General features: G+C 44.8%; 1 protein-coding gene across 1 annotated transcript in view; it reads right to left on the reverse strand.

Moving 5' to 3' along the window:
- Positions 1–655: 655 nt before the first annotated feature.
- Positions 656–20114, reverse strand: part of KCNJ9 (potassium inwardly rectifying channel subfamily J member 9) — a 28490-nt gene continuing 9031 nt past the window's right edge. Inside the window, exon 3 of the mRNA XM_069726134.1 lies at positions 656–2474. Within this exon, the coding sequence (XP_069582235.1) occupies positions 2155–2474 (320 nt within the window). The 3' untranslated portion in view covers positions 656–2154. The remainder of the gene's footprint in view (positions 2475–20114) is intronic.

Consider the following 20114-nt stretch of genomic DNA (forward strand, 5'->3'; position numbering starts at 1 on the left):
CTCTCTGTCTGCCCTCTAGTGACCCCTGCCCCACATACTCTCTGCCATCTAGTCACCCCTGCTCCGCATACTCTGTCTGCCCTCTAGTGACCCCCGCACCACATCTACTGTGCACCCTCCAAGACCCTGTCCTCAGTGGCACCCCTCCCATGTATGTTTTCTCCACATAATGATCATCACCACCCATTGTCCCCCTGAATCCTGACCAATGTGACCTCTCCACTAGTAACTCCCTCATAGTAGTTACTATGTGATGATGTTTATTGTATAACTAAATGGTGGCCCGATTCTAACGCATTGGGTATTCTATATACTGGTATTGTCATATGTAGGGTGGTCCCCCCCTGACCCTCCATACAACATTCTCTTACAGTTCAAGGCTGACTGTGGTTATTACAAGTGTGAGCAGCATTCCTGTCTTCTAAAGCAGTCCTCTTCTCTCGCCTCTTGATGTATTTGTCCCTTTTGGGTGTGATGTGGAACAGTCTGGTGTCTCTGGACCGGATGAATACTTGTGTGCTGTGCGGGGTTCTTGGTTCTTCATTTCGTTTAGAGCTGAGAAGTGCAGATGCTTAGGTTCCTCTGGCGTTGACATCTCATTTACATATACCACTCATACTGATGAAGTTGGTGTCATCCAGTGAGAGGGGGTAAATAATTTTCACACGGGCGGGCATCAGCCTTTTTATTGTGCAGCAGGCACAGAACTTTGATATTTCACAAGCCAGGACCAGATCTAGAACCGCTGCTCTGAAGTGGTTGTGATTGGTTCACATGTTGATTACTCTGGGAGGGACTGGTGTAGATGGGGTTAATGTGGAGATTATGTAATGCTGTATGTGGGTGGAGCAAGCCAGAAGGGAGCCTCATGGGAAACGACAGTGTTGCATGGCAAAAGGTGCAGCGTGCATGAGAACGTCACAGCCAAGCAAGAGACTCACCATTCATGAGGATGATGTCATTGGGTGAGAGGCGCATCGTGCATGAGGTTGACATAGCCAGGGGTGAGAGGAGCAGCGTGCATGAGGGCGACATCGACGGGGGTGAAAGGAGCAGTGTGCATGAGGACAGCATAGCCGGGTGTGAGAGGAGCAGCGTGCATGAGGACGACAAAGCCAGGGGTGAGAGGCACAGCATGCATGAGTACAATATAGCCGGGTGAGAAGTGCAGCATCCATGAGGATGACATAACCAGGGGCGAGAAGAGCTGCGTTCATGAGGACGACATAGCTGCGTGAGAAGCGCAGCGTTCATGAGGACAACGCAGCTGGGGGCGAGAGGCGCAGCATTCATGAGGACGACATAGCCGTGGGCGAGAGGCGCAGCGTTCATGAGGACAACATAGCCGTGGGCGAGAGGCGCAGCGTTCATGAGGACAACATAGCCAGGGAGAGAGGCGCAGTGTTCATCAGGACAACATAGCCGGGTGCGAGAGGCACAGCGTTCATGAAGATGACATAGCCGGGGGCGAGAGGAGCAGCGTGCATGGGGACGACATAGCTGGGGGTGAGAGGCGCAGCTTGCATGGGGACGATATAGCTGGGGGCGAGAGGCGCAGCTTGCATGGGGACAACATAGCCGGGGGCGAGAGGCGCAGCGTGCATGAAGATGACATAGCCGGGGGCGAGAGGCGCAGCGTGCATGACAATGACATAGCCAGGGGCAAGAGGCACACCTTCATGAGGACAACATAGCCGAAGGCGAGAGGCAGTGTGCATGAGGACCACATAGTCGAGGGCAAGAGGCACAACATTCATGAGGACAATATAGCCGAGGGCGAGAGGTGCAGCATGCATGAGGACGACATAGCCGGGGGTGAGAGCCGCAGCGTGCATGAGGACAACATAGCTGGGCGAGAAGCGCCGCGTGCATGAGGACGCAATTGCTGGGCTAGATGCCCAGTAAGTACATGGACGGAGTCGCTGGGCGAAAGGCATAGTAGGCTAACAGCATCACCAGGCAAAATGATCAGTAGGCAAGAGAACGGACAGATGAATGGATTCGCCAGGAGAAAAGCGCAATAGTTTGAGGATAGTGAATGTATTTTGTGAGAATGGAGATGCTGGAGAGACTTATCTGAAAACTGCTTGGTTTTTAGAGGTTTAACAATTTGTGAAACAGAGCAGGTCAGTGTATGTAGGAAGGACTGCACATTCACTCCAGCAGGACCGGCTCACTTTCAGGACTGCTCACGCTGCCATTTCTCTGCTTGTCCATGCCATCTTTTTCTGTGCCCTCTTCCACCTTCTCATCCAGTTGGCTGGGAATGGACCAGTAGAGATGGGCGTCCATTCTAGCAGCATTCTCAGCTAACTCCCGTGCGCTGCAGGAAGGAGTAGATACTTCAAAAGTCTGGTGAAATGTGTTGTAGTCCACCTCATAAAATCCATCCTCCAGACTGAGCACAGACATAAAGCGATGACCCCATAGCACTTCATCTACCAGGTAAGAGCTTCGTGCCTGGCATGTCATTCCTGCAACAAGAGAAGCATTTAATGCACTATCCATAGACAAGCAAGAGCTCATCGCTGTGCAAACTCAGATGGGCCAGAGGCCAACAGTACGAAAACCCAGACGAACGAGAGGATAACAGTACGGAAACCCAGATGGGCGAGAGGCCAACAGTACTTGAAACCCAGACGGACAAGAGGTCAACAGTACGGAAACCCAGACGAGCGAGAAGCCAAGAGTATGGAAACCCACATGGGTGAGAGGCCAACAATATGGAAACTCAGACGGGCAAGAGGCCAACACTGCAGCAACCCATCCACAACTGAAACTCGCCCAAACAGTATTGTGCAAACGTATTAGGCAGGTGTGGGGAAAAGTGCTACAAAAGTAAGAATGCTTTAAAAAAATAAAATTAATAAACAAAAAACTAATAAGAAAATGGAAAGAGAATAAAGAAAAGTGAAAAGGAAGACCTATCAGTAACTTGTACACAGGTGAAGAAGGATCTCAGCAGGAGGTTGTGCCAAATATGTTGGAGAACTGACCCCAGATCTTATGTGTATGAGGCTTGTGTAGATCCTCCCATCTCTTCCTGTGATTCCAGACTACATGATGTGAGATCAGAGCTCTGCAGAGCTGTATCATCACTGCCAGTGCTCCTTTTTATAGACGAGTGATCCTTTCAAGTTTCGGAGAACATCCCGATGTTCGCCCAAGATATCCCAACCCCACTAAATTCAATAAGAGGAAAAAAACAAATACATAGACAACACCTTTTTTTTTGGGGGGGTGGGGGGCAAAAAAGCTGCCAAAAGAGCTCAAATTAGCGGCAGACACCAGGAAAAGTAATCAATTGACCCAATTATACAAATAGTATAATTGCGCAGAATGGATGCATGGGACAAGGCTTGGACCAGCATTTCTAGCTGAAACATTGATTAGTAACAGGTGGATGAGGTGCAGGCCTGGTGCTCTGAGAGGTCTGCCAAATTCAGACAACACACATGAAGGTGAGCCCACTGGGAGTTCAAACATTTCCAAAAATTAGGGGCAGACACCAGGAAAAGTGGCACCAATTGACCCACAGTAGAAATGTGATAATGGCAGAGCAGCAGTCAGCCACGGGTCATGCATGAGGTATCAGGGTTTGGGACAGCATTTACAGCTTTGAATTGAAGTTTCAATTAAGATGAGGTGGGTGAGGGATCGGTATAGGCCTGCTATGCTGGGAATCCCGATACCCCATGCAACAGCTCAAACGGCTTTTCTGCTCACCCACTCTCAGGTGGCACAAATATCAGCTTGGTAGACCACTAATGTTGGAAAAAATGTAAGGATAGTAATACAGGTAGTTGACTGAAAGTAAGTGCAGGCCTGCTGGTCTGGGATCCCTACTGCTACAGGCAGCACACATGAAGGAGACCCAACTTGGAGTACAAATATTTCCAAAACTTAGGGGCAGACCTCACTAAAGTGGCATCAATTTCCCCATAGTAGAAATAGTATAATGGGGCTCTAACACCCCTTCCACTACAGGCAACCCATCAGTTGGAGACCCAATTTGGGAGTTTTCACATTTCAAAAAGTTATTGTTACACACCACTAACGTGACATCAATTTCTCAAGAATAAAAATAGTATAATGGGCCTCTGACACACCTTCCACTACAGGCAACTCAGTAGATGAAAACCCAATATTTCAAAAAATTATAAGATCATTAGCAGAAGCCACAGACTGCAATAATGCAAGATCAATGCATGATACTAAAAACAACACCATCGCCTAGTGTTGGGACTGGGATGCAAAAGTCATTGGAGAGCCATGACTTGTTCATCTTGATAAAAGCTAGGCGGTGTGGATACACGGAGGTCAGTGCTCTAGTCTGCTAGCTGAAACCACATGGAGCAGGAATCATCCCACTGAATGCCCGCTCTCCTTTTACCGTGGGCATAATACTACTCAGGCAACACAGATTGAGGGTAAAACAGTGTTGCAATACTATATGCTGTTTGTACCACAAACAAAAAGCATATAGAACTGTCCGAGCAAAATACCCAAGATGGTACAAAATCTCATCCTTCCGCTGACTCGCGAGATGTGTCTTCAGAGCTTCCAGGGCCGACTACCCCACCTGTGGCTTACACAGAGAGAAGGCATCGACAAGTTTAGGAAGCTGACAGTCCATTGAGCTACAAGGCCAGGTGACCTGAGGGTCACATCCTGACTTCTCAGAACATCTCCATGGAGCCAAGTGACCGCTTGATCCAAATCCTGACTACCCCAAACGTATCCATGGTTCAGTGATGGTCAATGTAACAGATCTGTATTCTTTCAGTCGGGGGCTATGATCCCCTAAGCTGGCATTCTATAGAATGTCAAATCTGTCCCTCGCTATGGAGCCTTGATCTGGCAGCTATCCTGTAGAGTGTTTGGCGAGGGCCGCTAGTCTGCATTTTAGCGCAGTGAGATTCCCAGAGTAACGAATGTTCATCACGCGTGTGCTAGTTCATGTGTGTAGTAGTCAAATTATTGCAATTTTTCCTCTAGTGAGTTGTCTTTTGCAAAGTTGGCAGATAACGTGAGTTGGGTCATCCTTTGCAGTCTCAAAAAAAGCCTAGGTTAGGCAGCCCTTGCCGCCCCTGCGAACTACAAACCCACGACCCCTACTGGCCACAGCCAGAGTTGTGCCTGAGGATGGAGTGCTTGTCGTGGTTGCATCACTCCATGTCTGTGCGGCAAGCAGCAATGTAACCTCATCTCGCTCACTCGCTCTTGTCACCTGCATCTTAAAAACATCTCCAGAAACCGACCTTTTCTCACCGTTGAAACTGCTAAGACTCTTACTGTCGCTCTTATTCATTCCCGTCTGGACTACTGCAACTCTCTTCTGATCGGTCTCCCTCTTACCAAACTGTCCTCTCCAATCCATCTTGAATGCGGCAGCCAGAGCCATATTTCTGTCCAGCCACTTCACCGATGCCTCCATCTTGTGCCAGTCATTACACTGGCTACCCATTCGCTACAGGGTCCAGTATAAACTCCTCTCTCACCCACAAAGCTCTCCACAGTTCTGCACCGCCTTATATCTCCTCTCTCATCTCTGTCTATCGCCCTTCACGTGCCCTCCATTCTACAAACAACCTAAGACATCCCCTGTAATCCGAACCTCACACCTCCGTCTCCAAGACTTTTCTCGTGCTGCGCCAGCTCTCTGAAATGCACTTCCCCAGACGATCAGACTGATACCTAGCCCCGACCTATTCAAGCGCGCTTTGAAAACCCATCTCTTCAAACAAGCCTACCACATCAACTACTCAGTAAACTAACTTTGCCCTGTTCCCTCCTTCCAAATATTACTCTGAATCTACACTCTACTATTTATCTGTCTCCACACCCTCCATACACATGATAACTGCACTTGATACTTGACTATTGCACTTAAACACACGGGCTGATGACCGGATCATGCAGCTTTGTATGAAAATCCCTATTTATTATAATTGCCAGACCTGAAATAACAATCACTTTTCACCTATTGTGTCCCCCCATTTCCTTGTAGATTGTAAGCTTGCGAGCAGGGACCTCACTCCTAATGTCACTGTTTAAATTGTCTTAACTCGTACCGAATTTATTGTTTGTACATGCTCCCGCTTAATTGTAAAGTGCTGCGGAATATGTTGGCGCTATATAAATAGAAATTATTATTATTATCTTCCTCTTCTTCACCTCCTCTGCTGAGCTACTCAGCTGCATGCCTCTGGGTTCGCACCAAGTGGGATCTACAACCTCATCATCATCCTCTCTGTTCTCCCACTCCTCTCCCTGAGAGTCACTCCTCCTTTCTCTGCCCTGACAGCACAGTACAGTCCGCGTGCGCTTCAGGGATCTGAGTCTCATCAGGATCACCTTCAACCCCGGGGTTTATCTCTGGTGACGAGGGTCTGGATTCTGCTCAGACCCTACTTCTTCTGGCCCCAGAACCAACAGGAAAAATGTTGGTCATTGGTGAAGATGGTTTCCTCCTCTGGATTCTGTGAATCTTTGGAGCAGACTTCTCATGCCCTTGAATAGAATGTGTGAACAGCTCGGCAGACTCGCCCACCTGTGGTTCCCCACAGTCAGTTGGTCATTTGGAGAGGTGTGACGTGGTGGGCAACAAGGGTAATTGGGGTGCCACCTCTGAGGAATGTACTGTGTGTTATGTTAAGGTGGAGGAAGAGAGGCCACTTGATGCATCTCTTGCCATCCACTGGAGCACATGCTCTTTCTGTCCCTCATACGGTGTACCGCTGTGTGGCTGCCAAATAAAGGGAGTCGAGTAGCCTATCCAGTAACAGATGTCAGTTGTCTTTGGATAGGACGAGCCGGTGAGTTTTCAATAGAGCTTTCAGTAACATTACCATCTAACCCACGTACATGTCGAACACTAAGCCCATTCCCCCTTCCACCATGACCTTACTTTTGTCCACACTTTAAACCCTTCATCCCATATGACGTACTATCCCCTCGAGGTGACCTGAGACTTAATTCCCAGTGATGGGATAGTACGTCATAGGCGATCAGCCGTGCTCACGGGGGGACCGCGGCCGATCGCCGCTGGATGTCAGCTGATTATTACAGCTGACATCCGGCATGTGCCAGGAGCGGTAACGGACAGCTCCCAGCACATTAACCCCCGAAACACTGCAATCAAACATGATCGCAGCATTCCGGCGGCATAGGGAAGCATCGCGAAGGGAGGGGCCTCCCTGCATGCTTTCCTGAAACTCTCGGAGCAACGCAATGTGATCGCGTTGCTCCGAGGGTCTCCTACCTCCTCCTCCCTGCAGGCCCCGAATCCAAAATGGCCGCGGAGCTCCTTCTGGGTCCTGCAGGGATTAGGCTTCCCTGCAGTGCCTGTCAGATCACTGATCTGACACACTGCTTTGCAAAGTGTTAGATCAGCGATCTGACAATATAGTATGATGTCCCCCCGGGACAAAGTAAAAAAAATATATTTACATGTGTAAAAATAAAAATAATAATTCCTAAATAAATAAAAAACAAAATATTGTTCCAATAAATACATTTCTTTATCTAAAAAAGCAATAAAAGTACACCTATTTAGTATCGCCGCGTTCGTAACGACCCGACCTATAAAACTGTCCCACTAGTTAACCCCTTCTGTGAACACCATAAAAAAAGGCAAAAAATAACGCTTTATTATCATGCTACAGAACAAAAAGTGGAATAACACGCGAACAAAAAAAAGGATATAAATAACCATGGTACCGCTGAAAACGTCATCTTGTCCCGCAAAAAACGAGCCGCCATACAGCATTATCAGCGAAAAAATAAAAAAGTTATAGTCCTCAGAATAAAGTGATGCAAAAATAATTTTTTATATAAAACAGCTTTTATCGTATAAAGCTCCAAAACATAAACAATGATATAAATGAGGTATTGCTGTAATCATACTGACCCGAAGAATAGAACTGATTTATCAATTTTACCAAATGTAGAACGGTATCAACACCCCCCTCCCCCCAAAAAATAAATAAATTCATGAATAGATGTTTTTTGGTCATTCTGCCTTACAAAAATCGGAGTACAAAGTGATCAAAAAATGTCACCTGCCCGAAAATGGTACCAATAAAAACGTCAGCTCGTTCCGCAAGAAACAAGACCTCACATGACTCTGTGGACCAAAATATGGAAAAATTATAGCTCTCAAAATGTGGAGACGCAAAAACTTTTTTTTGCAATAAAAAGGGCCTTTTAGTGTATGACGGCTGCCAATCATAAAAATCTGCTTAAAAACCCGCTATAAAAGTAAATCAAACCCCCCTTCATCACCCCCTTAGCTAGGGAAAAATAATAAAATTTAAAAAAATGTATTTATTTCCATTTTCCCATTAGGGTTGGGACTAAAGTTAGGGTTGGGGCTACAGTTAGGGTTGGGGCTAAAGTTAGGGTTGGGCTAAAGTTATGGTTGGGGCTAAAATTAGGGTTGGGGCTAAAGTTAGGGTTTGGATTACATTTACGGTTGGAATTAGGGTTAGGGGTGCGTTGGGGTTAGGGGTGTGGTTGGGATTAGGGCTAGGGGCATGTTCGGGTTAGGGGTGTGTTTAGGGTTATGGTTAGGGTTGGGATTAGGGTTAAGGGTGTGTTTGGGTTAGGGTTTCAGTAAGAATTCGGTGGTTTCCACTGTTTAGACGCATCAGGGGCTCTCCAAATGCGACATGGCGTCCGATCTCAATTCCAGCCAATTCTGCGTTGAAAAAGTAAAACAGTGCTCCTTCCCTTCCGAGCTCTCCCGTGTGCCCAAACAGGCGTTTACTGTTGTGAATTCAGCTTTTGGGCTCCCTCCGGTGGTTGTAGAGGGTAATGCAGTTGTGCCTGGACTGCAGGATTGGAAAGGTGTATCTACTAATTGCAAAACTGACTGGGGTATATAGCTTTGCAGGACTCTTTAGTCCCTGCCAGTTGTCCATTGTTTTTGGAGGATTCACTTCCCTGCTGGTCTCTCCAGTTTGCTGTGCTTTTCTACAAAGATAAGTCCTGGCTTTGTTTTTGCTGTCCACCTGCTGTGGACCTTATAGTTCTGTGCATATTCATGTTTTTGTCTTGTCCAGCTTTGTCTGTGAAGGATTTTTTTGCAGCCAAGCTGTGTCTCTGGAGATGCAGATATACCCCCCATGTCTTTAGTCAGATGTGGTCATTTGTATTTTCTGTGGTAGATATTTTCTAGTGTTTTTTACTGACCGCATAGTACTCTGTTCTATTCTTTCTTTTTAGCTAGTATGGCCTCCTATGCTAAATTCTGATTTCATGTCTGCGTATGTTATTTCCCTCTCCTCTCACCGTCAATATTTGTGGGGGGCTATCTATCCTTTGGGGATTTTCTCTGAGGCAAGATAGGTTTCCTGTTTCTGTCTTTAGGGGAAGTTAGTTCTGAGGCTGTGCCGAGGGGTCTAGGGAGTGTTAGGTACCCCCCACGGCTACTTCTAGTCGCGCTGCTAGGTTCATGGTTTGCGGTCAGTACAGGGACCACCTTCTCCAGAGTCCGTCTCATGCTGCTCCTAGGCCACCAGATCATAACAGTACAACTGGCCAGCAATGAGTTAATTGCATCTCTGAAGAAGGGAGGGAAGCTTTTGAGCCATTTTTTTTCCTTAGCCTGTTTTGTGTTATCCTCCCTTTTAATCTCTGGGTGGCTAGGGAATCTAGTATTAACATCAATGTTCAGGAGTTAGTTTCTCGGGTGGATCAGCTTGCTGCTAGGGTACAGGGTATTTCAGATTATATTGTTCAGACTCCTGCCTTAGAACCTAAGATTCCCACTGCTGATTTATTCTTTGGTGACAGATCCAAATTTTTGAGTTTCAAAAATAACTGTAAACTGTTTTTTGCATTAAGACCCCAGTCTTCTGGTGATCCTATTCAGCAGGTTAAAATCATCATATCTCTGCTGCGTGGTGACCCACAGGATTGGGCATTTTCCCTGGAATCTGGCAATCCTGCTTTGCTTAATGTTGAATCTTTCTTTCAGGCATTGGGGTTGTTGTATGATGAGCCTAATTCTGTGGATCAGGCTGAGAAAATCTTGTTGGCCCTGTGTCAAGGTCAAGAAGCGGCAGAATCGTATTGCCAGAAATTTAGAAAATGGTCTGTACTGACTAAATGGAATGAGGATGCCTTGGCGGCAATTTTCAGAAAGGGTCTTTCTGAATCCGTTAAAGATGTCATGGTGGGGTTCCCCACGCCTGCTGGTCTGAGTGATTCTATGTCTCTGGTCATTCAGATTGATCGGCGCTTGCGCGAGTGCAGAGTTGTGCACACTGTGGCGTTGTCCTCTGAGCAGAGCCCTGAGCCTATGCAGTGTGATAGGATTTTGTCTAGAGCTGAGCGTCAAAGATTCAGGCGTCAGAATAGGTTGTGTTTTTACTGCGGCGATTCTGCTCATGTTATTTCTGATTGCCCTAAGCGTACAAAGAGAATCGCTAGTTCTGTTGCCATCAGTACTATACAATCTAAATTTCTGTTATCTGTGACCTTGATCTGCTCATTATCATCATTTTCTGTCATGGCATTTGTGGATTCAGGCGCCGCTCTGAACTTAATGGACTTAGAATTTGCCAGACGTTGTGGTTTTCCCTTGCAGCCTTTGCAGAACCCTATTCCTTTGAGGGGCATTGATGCTACACCGTTGGCTAAAAATAAACCTCAGTTTTGGACACAGCTGACCATGCGCATGGCGCCAGCCCATCAGGAAGATTGTCGTTTTCTGGTGTTGCATAATTTGCATGATGATATTGTGCTGGGTTTTCCATGATTGCAGCTACATAATCCGGTGTTAGATTGGAAATCCATGTCTGTGACTAGTTGGGGTTGTCAGGGGGTTCATGATCATGTTCCTTTGATGTCAATTTCCTCTTCCCCCTCTTCTGAAATTCCTGAGTTTTTGTCAGACTTCCAGGATGTATTCGATGAGCCCAAATCCAGTTCCCTTCCACCGCATCGGGACTGTGATTGTGCTATTGACTTGATTCCAGGTTGTAAGTTCCCTAAGGGCCGACTTTTCAACCTGTCTGTGCCAGAACATGCCGCCATGCGGAGCTATATTAAGGAGTCTTTGGAGAAGGGGCATATTCGGCCATCTTCTTCACCATTGGGAGCAGGGTTCTTTTTTGTTGCCAAGAAGGATGGCTCCTTGAGACCCTGTATTGATTATCGCCTCTTGAATAAGATCACGGTCAAATTTCAATACTCTTTGCCTTTGCTTACTGATTTGTTTGCTAGGATTAAGGGGGCTAGCTGGTTTACTAAGATTGACCTTCGAGGGGCATATAATCTTATTCGTATTAAGCAGGGTGACGAATGGAAAACTGCATTTAATACGCCCGAAGGCCATTTTGAATACCTTGTGATGCCATTCGGACTCTCTAATGCCCCATCTGTGTTCCAATCCTTCATGCATGATATCTTTCGGAGTTATCTTGATAAATTCATGGTTGTATATTTGGATGATATTTTGATTTTTTCCAATGATTGTGAGTCTCATGTGAAACAGATCAGGATGGTATTTCAGATCCTCCGTAATAATGCTTTATTTGTGAAGGGGTCAAAGTGCCTCTTTGGAGTGCAGAAGGTTTCTATTTTGGGTTTCATTTTTTCTCCCTCATCTATAGAAATGGATCCGGTTAAGGTTCAGGCCATTCATGATTGGATTCAGCCCACATCTGTGAAGAGCCTTCAGAAATTCTTGGGCTTTGCTAATTTTTATCGTCGTTTCATTGCTAACTTCTCCAGTGTGGTTAAACCTCTGACCGATTTGACAAAGAAAGGCGCTGATGTGACGAATTGGTCCTCCTCGGCTGTTTCTGCCTTTCAGGAGCTTAAACGCCAATTTACTTCTGCCCCTGTATTGCGTCAACCAGATGTTTCTCTTCCGTTTCAGGTTGAGGTTGACGCGTCTGAGATTGGGGCAGGGGCCGTTTTGTCTCAGAGGAATTCTGATGGTTCCTTGATGAAACCGTGTGCCTTCTTTTCTCGAAGTTTTTTCTAGTGTTTTTCTAGTGTTTTTTACTGACCGCATAGTACTCTGTTCTATTCTTTCGTTTTAGCTAGTATGGCCTCCTATGCTAAATTCTGATTTCATGTCTGCGTATGTTATTTCCCTCTCCTCTCACGGTCAATATTTGTGGGGGGCTATCTATCCTTTGGGGATTTTCTCTGAGGCAAGATAGGTTTCCTGTTTCTGTCTTTAGGGGAAGTTAGTTCTGAGGCTGTGCCGAGGGGTCTAGGGAGTGTTAGGTACCCCCCACGGCTACTTCTAGTCGCGCTGCTAGGTTCAGGGTTTGCGGTCAGTACAGGGACCACCTTCTCCAGAGTCCGTCTCATGCTGCTGCTAGGCCACCAGATCATAACAGTTTACCCCAAGATATGGGGTATCAGCATACACAATACAAATTGGACAACAACTTTTGGGGTCCAATTTCTCCTGTTATCCTTGAAAAAATACCAAACCAGGGACTAAAAAATAATTTTTGTGGAATTTTTATTTTTTTATTTTCACGGCTCTACGTTATAAACTGTAGTAAAACACTTAGGGGTTCAAAGTTCTCACAACACATCTAAATAAGTTCCTTGGGGGTCTAGTTTGCAATATGGGGTCACTTGTGGGGGGTTTCTACTGTTCAGGTACAGCAGTGGCTCTGCAAATGCAACTTGACGCTCACAGACCATTCCATCAAAGTCTGCATTCCAAAATGCCACTTCTTCCCTTCTGAGCCCTGCCATGCGTCCAAACAGTAGTTTTCTCCCACATATGGGGTATCAGCGTACTCAGGATAAATTGGACAACAACTTTTGGGGTCCAATATCTCCTGTTACCCTTGGGAAAATACAAAACTGGGGGCTAAATATAATTTTTTTGTGGAAACAAAAAGGATTTTTTATTTTCACGGCTCTGCCATATAAACTGTAGTAAAACACTTGAGGGTTCAAAGTTTTCATAACACATCTAGATAAGTTCCTTGGGGGGTCTAGTTTCCAATATGGGGTATCAGTGTACTCAGGACAAATTGGACAACAACTTTGGGGGTCCAATTTCTCTTGTTACCCTTGAGAAAATACAAAACTGGGCGCTAAATTTTGTATTTTTTTTTCATGGCTCTGTTGTGAAACACTTGAGGGTTCAAAGTTTTCACAACACATCTAGATAAGTTCCCTTGGGGGTCTAGTTTCCAATATGGGATCACTTGTGGGGGGTTTCTACTGTTTAGGTACATCAGGCGCTCTGCAAATGCAACGTGACGCCTGCAGACCAAACCATCTAAGTCGGCATTCCAAACAGCGCTCCTTCCCTTCTGAGCTCTGCCATGCGCCCAAACATTGGTTCACCCCCACATATGGGGTATTAGCATACTCCGGACAAATTGGACAACAACTTTTGGGGTCCAATTTCTCCTGTTACCCTTGAGAAAATACAAAACCGGGGGCTAAAAATTAATAATTGTGGAAATTTTTTATTTTATTTTCACGGCTCTGCTTTATAAACTGTAGTGAAACACTTGGGGGTTCAAAGTTTTCACAACACATCTAGATAAGTTCCCTGGGGGGGTCTAGTTTCCATTATGGGGTCACTTGTGGGGGGTTTCTACTGTTTAGGTACATTAGGGCCTCTGATTCCAAGCGGCGCACCTTTCCTGCCAAACTCTGCCATGCGCCCAAACGGTGGTTCACCCTTATGGGGTATCAGCGTACTTAGGACAAATTGGACAACAACTTTTGCGGTCCAATTTCTCCCGTTACCCTTGGGAAAATAAAACAAATTGGAGCTGAAGTAAATTTTGTGAAAAAAATTAAAGGTAACCTGTCACCCCCAAAATGTTAGATGAGATAAGCCCACCGCAATCAGGGGCTTATCTACAGCATTCTGCAATGGTGTAGATAAGCCCCCGATGTAACATAGTTATTTAAGTCCATCTAGTTCAACCTATAGCCTAGCCTAACATGCCCTAACATGTTGATCCAGAGGAAGACAAAAAAAAAACCATGTGGCAAAGAGTAAGCTTCACATTGGGGAAAAAAATTCCTTCCCGACTCCACAGACGGCAATCAGACTAGTTCCCTGGATCAACGCCCTATCAAGGAATCTAATATGCATAACCTGTAACATTATACTTTTCAATAAAGGCATCCAGTCCCCTCTTAAATTTAAGTAATGAATCACTCATTACAACATCATACGGCAGAGAGTTCCATAGTCTCACTGCTCTTACAGTAAAGAATCCGCGTCTGTTGTTATGCTTAAACCTTCTTTCCCCCAGACGTAGAGGATGCCCCCTTGTCCCTGTCTCAGGTCTATGATTAAAAAGATCATCAGAAAGGTCTTTGTACTGTCCCCTCATATATTTATATATTAAAATAAGATCACTGTTTGTGTGGCACTGTACCAAAAGCTTTTGAAAAGTCCATATACACTACGTCCACTGCGTTCCCTTGGTCCAGTCCGAAATTTACCTCTTCATAAAAATTGATAAGATTTGTCTGACAGGAACGGTCCCTAGTAAGCCCATGTTGATATTGGGTCATGAGGTTATTCCTCCTCAGATACTCCAGTATAGCATCCCTTGAGAATGACCTCCAGGATTTTACCCACAGTATAATCTAACCTCTTTTTCTCATCTTTCAGGATACATTGGGGGCTTATCTACAGCATTTCAGAATGCTGTAGATAAGCCCCAAATTGGGCTTAGCTCATCTTCCATTTTGGGGGTGACAGGTTCCCTTTAAATGTTCAATTATTTTTTAAAACATTCCAAAAATTCCTGTGAAACACCTGAAGGGTTAATAAACTTCTTGAATGTGGTTTTGAGCACCTTGAGATGTGCAGTTTTTAGAATGGTGTCACACTTGGGTATTTTCTATCATATAGACCTCTTAAAGTGACTTCTAATGTGATGTGGTCCCTAAAAAAATGGTGTTGTAAAAATGAGAAATTGCTGGTCAACTTTTAACCCTTATAACTCTCTAACAAAAAAAAAATTTTGGTTCCAAAATTATGCTGATGTACAGTAGATATGTGGGAAATGTTACTTATTAAGTATTTTGTGTGACATATATCAGTGATTTAAGGACATAGAAATTCAAAGTTGGAAAATTGCTAAATCTTCAAAATTTTCGCCAAAATTCAGTTTTTTTCACAAATAAACACAGGTAATATCAAATAAATTTTACCATTATCATGAAATACAATATATCACGAGAAAACAATGTCAGAATCATCAGGATCCGTTGAAGCGTTCCAGAGTTATAACCTCATAAAAGGACAGTGGTCAGAATTGTAAAAACTGGCCCGGTCATTAACGTGCAAACCACCCTTGGGGGTTAAGGGGTTAAACCAGCTGTTTCAAAGCTCTAGGCCCAGACCTGTCAGTCACCTGTCACTAAATTAGCAATCAGTATTTATTTGCTGAAATTGTGTGTCTGGACCACACTATTAGCAGAAAGGATTTAGATTCTGAAATATGGCCTTCTGACTGCACCACAGTATTAGAACAAAATACGTTAGATTTGGAAATGTGGCCTCCTGCCTGCACCACACTGTTAGCACAAATTATTTAGATTTGTAAATGTGGCCTCCTGACTGCACCACAGTATTAGCACAAACGATTTAGATTAGGAAATGTGTCCTGCTTGCCTGCACCACAATATTTGCACAAACTAGTTAGATGCTGGAAGGTCTATTTCACACAGGATCCTATCTAGATGACAATAAACTGCTTATCTAACTAGCTGACTACTTACAGCAGCAGGAGTGGCCTCTCTGCGCTGTTAAGGCCCCTTCACATTTAGCGACGCTGCAGCGATACCGACAACGATCCGGATCGCTGCAGCGTCGCTGTTTGGTCGCTGGAGAGCTGTCACACAGACCGCTCTCCAGCGACCAACGATGCCGGTAACCAGGGTAAACATCGGGTAACTAAGCGCAGGGCCGCGCTTAGTAACCCGATGTTTACCCTGGTTACCATGCTAAAAGTAAAAAAAAACAAACACTACATACTTACCTACCGCTGTCTGTCCTCCAGCGCTGTGCTCTGCTTCTCTGCTCTCCTCCTGTACTGTCTGGGAGCCGGAAAGCAGAGCGGTGACGTCACCGCTCTGCTTTCCGGCTCACAGACAGTACAGGAGGAGTGCAGAGCGCAGCGCTGGAGGACAGACAGCGGTAGGTAAGTATCTAGTGTTTGTTTTTTTTTACTTTTAGCATGGTAACCAGGGTAAACATCGGGTTACTAAGCGCGGCCCTGCGCTTAGTTACCCGATGTTTACCCTGGTTACCAGTGAAGACATCGCTGGATCGGTGTCACACACGCCGATCCAGCGATGTCCACGGGAGATCCAGCGACGAAATAAAGTTCTGGACTTTGTTCAGCGACCAACGATCTCCCAGCAGGGGCCTGATCGTTGGTCGCTGTCACACATAGCGATTTTATTAACGATATCGTTGCTACGTCACAAAAAGCAACGATATCGTTAACAATATCGTTATGTGTGAAGGTACCTTTACACTGGCAAAATGTCACCACCAAAACAATATGTCCGCATTTTATATGGAGAGGGACATGTGACGTCGGCAGTTAATGACAGAAGCCCTTGCGTCTGGACGTTGTGAATGGTTTCTGCACCCTGATTGGCTGCCGGATTTTCCACACATTAAGTTAATTAAAAAACAGTAACAGTCTGCCGCTCGTCTGACCTCTCTCCCACCCCTCTCCTGACCAAACATGCCCCCTCCTGCTCATCATACAGCACTACTTTTTATTCTACTAGGCAGCCAACCCCTCCATAATCTGGTAGGTATGGGGGTGGCTGTTTTTATCAGTAGTTTGCACCCCTTGTCTTTATTAGTGGAGGCCCGCTGCATCCTGCTAGATGTGCATTTGTCATCAGGGTGTTGGGAAGTCCGTATCTTATGGTATGTGTTTTGTTTTTTTAAATTTTTCTATGTTAGCTGTTTTTGATATTAGTGGTAGGACTCACAAGTATGGGCACCCTTTTCGTGGGTTGCAAGCTTATCTATTTTGGCCAAAATATTAACCAATACCTCATTTATTGTATTTATCATATGCATTCATTTTTTGCACTATCATATCATGTTTTGCAGGATGGAGCTAGGCCTCTTTTCGTTGGCTTGGTTTATTAGGGCGTCTGTCCCTGTGCGTTGCATATTATAGTGCTGGGCAGCCTGGCTGTTAATGCAAGGGCGTCATTGATAGACTGCAAGCCAGACACTTTGCATCACACATGTGTGACTGGCGTCCTATGCAAGCCATATCAATGTGCAATTTTTTTTACTAGGCAGCCAACCACTCTATAGTCTGGTAAGTGTGGGGGTATCTTGTTTCTATCAGCAGATTGGACCTGTGTTGCCACTAGCCTTTATTAGTGGAAGCCTGCTGCATCCTGCTAGATGTGCATTTGTTATCAGACAGGGTTTTGGGAAGACCATATTGTTTGGCCATATGGTATGTGTTTTTTAAATTTTTCTATGTTAGCTGCTTTTGATATTAGTCGTAGGACTCGCAAGTATGGGTACCCTTGATGTGGATTGCGAGCTTATCTATTTTGTACAATATATTAACCAATACCTCATTTAATGTATTTATCATATGCATTAATTTTTTGCACTTTTTATCGTATCATTTTTTTCAGGATGCAGCTAGGCCTCTTTTTGTTGGCTTGGTCTATTAGGGCGTCTGTCCCTGTATGTTGCATATTATAGTGCTTGGCAGCCCGCCTGTCAATACAAGGGCTTCAGTAATAGTCTGCAAGCCAGACACTTTGCATCACACTTACCTGTGTGACTGGCAAAATTATTAACAAATTATTAAACAGCATGTATGTAAGTACTTGGATAAGAATACAGTAATTGATAGCAAACAAGTCATGCCAGACTAATCTAATTTCCTTCTATGATGGAATCACTGACTGGGTGAATCAGGGAAAGGCGGTGGATATAGTATATCTCAACTTCAGCAAAGGATTTGATAAAGTATCTCAGACTTTCCTTATTTAAAAAAATTACTAAGTATGGGATTGACAAGGCCACGATTAGGTGGATTCATAACAGGCTCAGTGAGTGTTGGAAATGGTTGTACATCCAATTGGAAGGGTGGTTCAAGTGGGGTACCACAAGGCTCTTTCCTGGCCCCAGTGCTGGTCAACATTTTTATGAATAAGGGAGCTGAAGGTAAACTATTCACATTTGCAGATGATGCAAAGCTAGAAGGGATAACTAACATTAGAGAAGACAGAGAAAGGATTCAGAAGGTTCTACAATGGGCAGCGACTAATAAAATGGTATTTAACAGGGAGAAAGTTCTCACGCAGCAGTGCCATAAATGAGAGCACTGGAGCTGATGAACTCCGGCAAACTCTCATGGCAGTTCAGTGATACACTGCGGGAGCGATTATCTCCTGTCAGTGTATCGCCGGTGGCTTGGTAGAGCGGTTACATCTTCCGATGTGACTGTTCTACACTTCAGATCGCCATGGGACACTCGGAATTACATGGACTATGGTGTACCAGTGAGTATATGTTGGTTTATTATTTTACATTTCTAGGAGACTAGGGCGTCGGGAATTTGTTGTTAGGTGGGTATAACAGGTTTTTATTTTTATGTGAATGTTTATGTAAATATTTTACTTTTTTTTTTCAACTGTCAGCACAGGCACTGGCAGATACTACGTTACCCATCAGCGGCACCTGTTATGATCCGGTGACCTTGGAGCAGCATGAGAACTTTCACTGGAGAAGGTGGTCACTATACTGACCGCAATCCTGAACTTAACAACGCAACTAGAAGTAGCCGTGGAGTGTACCTAACAATCCTAGACACCTCGTCACAGCCGGAGGGCTACATACCCCTAAAGATGGAAATAGGAATACTATCTTGCCTCAGAGCAGATCCCCAAAGGATAGACAGCCCCCCACAAATATTGGCGGTGAGTCAGAGAGGAAAAAACATACACAGGCAGAAAAACAGGATTTAGCACAGGAGGCCACTCTAGCTAAATAGGACAGGATAGGACAGAGTTCTGTGTGGTCAGTATTAAAACCCTTCAAAAATATCCACAGCAGAATATACAAAAACTTCCTACATCTAACTAAAGATGTAGGAGCGTAGATCTGCAACTCCAACGAATCCTACAATCAGAGCAGGAATACAAACAAAAACAAGCACACAGCAGTGTGCCACAGACACAAAAAACCAAACACTTATCTTTGCTGAATTTGGCAGCTAAGTAGGAGAAGCCAGAAAGTGATCCAACACTTCACAAGGAACATTGACAAATGGCAAGGGCTAATGAATCCTGCACACCTAAATATCCCAGTCAGAATTGTAATCAGCAGATACACCTGGCCAGGACTGCGACTCAGAGACAACTGCATTCCCACCTACAACCACTGGAGGGAACCCAAGAGCAGAATTCACAACAGGCACCTGCTGTCACGGCTATTGGTGACAGCAGATGTAGCCTGATGGGAGCAGTAGTCTCATCAACCCACGCCTGCTGACCTGCGGTAAGCTTTTTATAGAAGGTCACCACCTTAAGCAACTTGCATACAAAAATACTCATCAAGGGTAGAGAGGAATTATGCTATATTCACACTAGGCGTTTTTGCAGCTTTTTTAATGCAAATTTTCAGCTGCGTTTTACAGTACCAGCAAAATCTATGAGATTTCAGAAATCTCATACACACAGCTTGTTTTTTGTCATCAGGATTTTATTCTTTGCATGTTTTTTTTTCACAATAGAGCATGTTACTTCTTTCAGCGTCTTTCACCCACTTAAATGAATGGGTGGTGAAAGAAGATAGGTATCAGGTTTTGCTGCATTTTTTGGGCCAATTCTATAGAATAGTACTTATTTTCAAACACTAGACTTTATCAACATGCACATGAGACAAATCTAGCATGCCAAAACCGCCACAATAAATGCAAGAAAAAACAAGGAAAACATGCTTTTTTCTGAGGCTTCTTTCCTGCCAAAAGATCAAGTTTTACTGCAGAAAAAACCGCCTGATGTGACCTTATCTTAAAGGTAAGGATAGGAATGTACAAGCCAAATGGGAATAAGATAATGAGGAAAGCATACACCCAGAAACAGCACAC

This window comes from Ranitomeya imitator, chromosome 1, assembly GCF_032444005.1.
Source record: "Ranitomeya imitator isolate aRanImi1 chromosome 1, aRanImi1.pri, whole genome shotgun sequence".
NCBI lineage: Eukaryota > Metazoa > Chordata > Amphibia > Anura > Dendrobatidae > Ranitomeya > Ranitomeya imitator.